Below are 4436 nucleotides of genomic sequence, written 5' to 3'. Positions count from 1 at the left end.
ACCCTGAAAATTGCAATGAAAATAATAGGGCTAAGTGTAAGAAGAATTCATCAATATTTGAAAGTAAACCCTAATAAAATAAAAATATTATTTAAATAACGAAATTAGAAAACTTAGCTTTTGTCGGGTGAGGCGCGTGGTCGGAGGATTTTTGGTTAACCCTGAAAAAAATTGACATGAAGAAGAGAAGCGTTAGTGCATTTAAGATTCGTTAAATATGGTACAAACCTATTTTATCCCCAAAAGGCAAATAAATAAATGGGGTTGGACAAACCCTAAAAGGTTAGTGAAATCGAAGGTTTGACCAGATAGATAGCCAAAATAAAATTTAATAATTATAGGGTTAATGGGCAACATCTACCAACAACGAAATTTTTTAGGGGAGAACAGTGATTAGCAGTCATGCTGAAAAATAGCTGGCTAAAAATAAAATTAGGGTTTGAAAATCTAAAAATAATTATTTAGCCTAACATTAAATATTAATCATCTAAATTAAAAAACTCAATTTTATTAATCTAAAACAAATTTTAAAAGATTAGTTATGATTTTAAAAAAAAATAAAATAAAAGTAATTAGTTTATTATTAAAAAAAAGGAAAACCAAAAAGAGAAACAAAAGAAAAAATCAATTGAATTCAAATAAATAAAAGAATAAAACTTAGCTTCGATCCTGTGTGGCACGCTGGTGAGGGTGTATAGTGGACTGCATGTTCTTTGACGTTGGATCAACATGTAGAATGATCTAGAGGCCATGCGTGAGGGTGCATCGTGAGTCCTCATGGGTGCGCTGTATCGGATCTGTGGATAGGCGTAGACGAATCACGACCGGAGAGAGAAAGGTAATACGTTGACCATCCAATCACGCCGAGCCATGTGTGGTCAACAGGTCTACTACACTATTCATCTTCTTCCTTACTCCATGCCCAGAAATTGCTGTGTTTTTGCCACCAATTTGCTACGCTAATTTTCGTAGCTAACACCTGCAAAAACAATCTTCACAGAAAAACGCAACAAATACGCAAACTAATAACCCAGGTTGGCTAAATTGAACCCCACGAATTCAAATACGGTAACGTTTTGGACTGATATGCGCTACATCCATGAAACCGAAGAACATTTATTTTTTGCCCTAACAATGGTGGATTTCGTCTTATGCATCATGGCTCCTTTGCAACAGTCCATACCTTCTCTAAATCAAACAAGCAACTCAAATATACCATTAGATTCGATTAAGAAATACTAAATCATAACAAACGAAAATTACATATGCATGAAAGGTATGAGTATGGAGAGACCGTGATACATGTTATGGGGCTTCAACCATGGTCCATTCTCGTTCTATATTACCTGGAGATATGCTTGGAAGAGTCGTTTGACTTTGAATGAGGCTGCAATTAGGAATACGAAAGTTCACACTTTCTTGAGTTTCTTGCAAATTTGGAATAGATGCTTGGAGGCTAGGGTTCGTCCCCTAGTTGGCTGCAATATAACCCATATATATAAGGGTTAATTAGGTCAAGTTTAGGGCTTGGGCCTTTGCTTGTGAAGTTCTTTGAAAATTTGAAGAAAATATAATTTGCAATAAAAAATTTATTAAGATCAAAATCAAAGATCAATTTGCTTCAATTCTTTCTAGAAATAAAAAAATCAAATAAAAATGTAATGAAATTAATTTGTTAGAAAACTAAATAGAAATCTACCCTATATAAATTTTTATGATTTTTGGTTAAAATATGCATAAAATAATGATTTAAAATAAAAATATATATTTCTTAAAATACTATTAAAATAAAAGCGAAAATACTATTTAAATAATAAAAAACTTATTTTTTGCGATTTTTGTGATTATTTAAATAACTGAAAATAAAGTTAGGACTAAAATTATAAATTAAATAAAAAAGGAGAAATGTTAGAAGTGATATTCGAACCCGGGACCTCTCGCTTTCGCACCTTTTGACCTCAAGTCCTTACCAACTATATCGGGTCACTTATTCGAAATGAAATGACGTTTGCAAATATATGAGGGCAAATTTTGGGGTATGACAGCTTGCATCGATGATTCACAATCTACAACTTTTTTAAAATCACATGCATCAACACATTGATGGATTAAAAGCAGTGCCTTGTAATCTTCCATCTTCTCCTTCTTATGCTTGGACCGGTGTGCATCCGTTACACCTTCTACAAGTGTTGTTACCCCGTTCTTGATCACTTCAAGAACATCTTGATAACCAATCAACACATTCATTTGTTTGTACCACTTATTGTAATTCTTCGCATCGAGAATTTGGAGATTTGTCGAGATTCGTTCATTGGAAACAAAAGTAATTTTCGGACACTAGGTGTTTTATGGATTAAACTAGATTCTTGATGCAAAATGTTAGAACTTAAAACTACAAGGATGGTGAATAATTGAGTGTGAAAAGGAAGAGAGTGAGAGAGAGTAATTGAGGATGAGAATGGGTACTAATTCATCAATGAGATAACTAAATGGTATATATACAACTACATGAGATGAAATACAATAGTCAAAAAATAAAATAAAATAAAAAGCTCTTGGATGTAATCGGTTGACTTAAAACAGAGATCTATATTTAATTACGTAATGATAGATAGAGATTTTTATAAGAGAAGTAAATGGTATTCTCCTAATATAGTATGTAGAAAAATGAAATTTTTTCAAAATCATGTGAAGCTCAGGAAGGATGATGTGGTTTCCATGCATATAGTTGACTCTATGATAAAATGGATGATCTATTTATGATCATCATAGCGGAATAGTTTATCTTTCCTCCAAAGGGATTAATAAATCATCACAAAAACATATTCTCTGCCATAAAGAGAATCACATATTTACCAAATAACTTTCAAAACAAGTGAATCCTACCTAAACCAGCAAAAAATCAGAACAGTCTTTCTCAACAAAATCCCAAATTGCAAGCAAAATAGTACATATATGCTCATGTTTCTAAGTTGGATCTAATCAAGTCACAGAGAACTATACAATATCTCTATAGCTTATCATATACCATATTATTGCCATATATAATCCCAACTTTGCCGTTACAAAATCTTCCCAAGTTATGCACCCTTTTGCATTAAAATTTTATGATCAAGATATAAACATCAGAAAGAGATGCATGAAGCTTGATTTCAAGTGAGAGTGAGCTCAAGAGACAAATCATCTCCCTCTTTTTCAATCCCTTTCTTTCCTCTGGCGGTTATTTCTTTGAATCCTTGTTGGTCCCTTTTGTTTGCCTGAAAAGCAAAATGGAATGAATAGTAATTTCTAGCAACAACACTTTCTTAATATAAATATGTTATTATAACTCTTTTAATTTGAAAATTAAATATTTTACTATAACAAAACAAAATATGTAAAATTCAGATAGATAGGGATGAGAAGAATGAATTACTTGGACAGTGCTGAGAATACCATCGAAGATGATGTAAGTGTGCTTCTTCTGTTCATATCCGTTACGAATTACAATCGATTTATTACCTTGATTTTCATTGTAAGGTTCTACTTCATAACCATTCCTGGAATAATTAAGAGAACAATTCTAAATTATAACGAAAAACACAAATTAAAAGAATTATAAGCACTGTAAAAAAGAGAGGGTGAATAATAAAAAACAAAGTTCAAAGAATTACAGTCTTTGGGCAGGAGTTTGTAGGAAGCTTGGAACAATGGCTGAGGAGGAGATCATTCTGGAAGCTAATAAGTTTGTTGCCATAACATTTTTCATTGCTTCTGGTAAACATAAATTAATTACAACATACATACTTATCAAATTACTTATTTTCAATGTGTATCCAAACACTCCCGTCAATATTAATGTATATTCAATTTCTTCATGAAAAACCTAATGAGTAAAGTGATGACTGATGACGAAAATTGAGTTGTAGTCCAACACAAAATGATAGTTTTCTAGGAACAAAATCTGGAAGAATATTTGACGTTACAACTATAGGTCACGCAATAAGGAATCAAACCAGTTATGCTGACGTGACTATGTCTTGTTTGGTTCCTTTAGTTTCTTAGCATTGTTGAAATATAAACTTGATTTGGGTGTATTCTTGGACTTAGTTATTTTGGGCTTAAGTAATTTTGGATAAAGTTTCTAGAGAATTTTTGTATTATTTGGAGAGTCTAGATATTTCTTAATATTGTAATATTCTCTAGAATACTCTTTGAATTTCTAGGATAGAGAACTCTCTAGAATTAGTGAGTCTAGAGTTCTCCTTAGAGTACTATAAATAGAGATGTAATCCTACACATTTGAATCAAGCAAAATACAAAGTTCTCTCTTCCATAAAGAATTCTCCTACCTATCAAGTTTTTATTCAAGCCTCCAATATTTCTAAACACTTGTCCTACACATAAAAACAACCTTAGTTCCAACAAAGTGGTATCAGAGCTTCAAGGTCCTCAAA

General features: G+C 32.0%; 1 protein-coding gene across 1 annotated transcript; it reads right to left on the bottom strand.

The window, feature by feature from the left end:
• Positions 1-2924: 2924 nt before the first annotated feature.
• Positions 2925-3789, bottom strand: LOC131599904 (uncharacterized). Its single transcript, XM_058872143.1, has 3 exons — positions 3654-3789; positions 3416-3539; positions 2925-3257 (listed from the first exon to the last, which is right to left on the bottom strand). Exons 1-3 carry the CDS (start codon positions 3782-3784, stop codon positions 3153-3155), a joined length of 360 nt encoding a protein of 119 aa, XP_058728126.1. The 5' UTR covers positions 3785-3789; the 3' UTR covers positions 2925-3152.
• Positions 3790-4436: the final 647 nt, after the last annotated feature.

The sequence above is a fragment of the Vicia villosa genome, linkage group LG4 (assembly GCF_029867415.1).
Source record: "Vicia villosa cultivar HV-30 ecotype Madison, WI linkage group LG4, Vvil1.0, whole genome shotgun sequence".
NCBI classification, from domain to species: Eukaryota; Viridiplantae; Streptophyta; class Magnoliopsida; order Fabales; family Fabaceae; genus Vicia; species Vicia villosa.
Note: the sequence above shows the minus strand (reverse complement) of the source record. Positions and strands in the feature narration are given on the sequence as shown.

Bases quoted from the DNA above. Each gene is read 5' to 3' on its own strand.
- LOC131599904 (XM_058872143.1), bottom strand. From the start codon at position 3,784: ATGTATGTTGTAATTAATTTATGTTTACCAGAAGCAATGAAAAATGTT. The intron at 3,540-3,653 runs GTAATTCTTTGA...TAATTATTCCAG, and splicing joins CAAACTCCTGCCCAAAGACT to GAATGGTTATGAAGTAGAAC. The intron at 3,258-3,415 runs GTAATTCATTCT...TTTGCTTTTCAG, and splicing joins GTATTCTCAGCACTGTCCAA to GCAAACAAAAGGGACCAACA.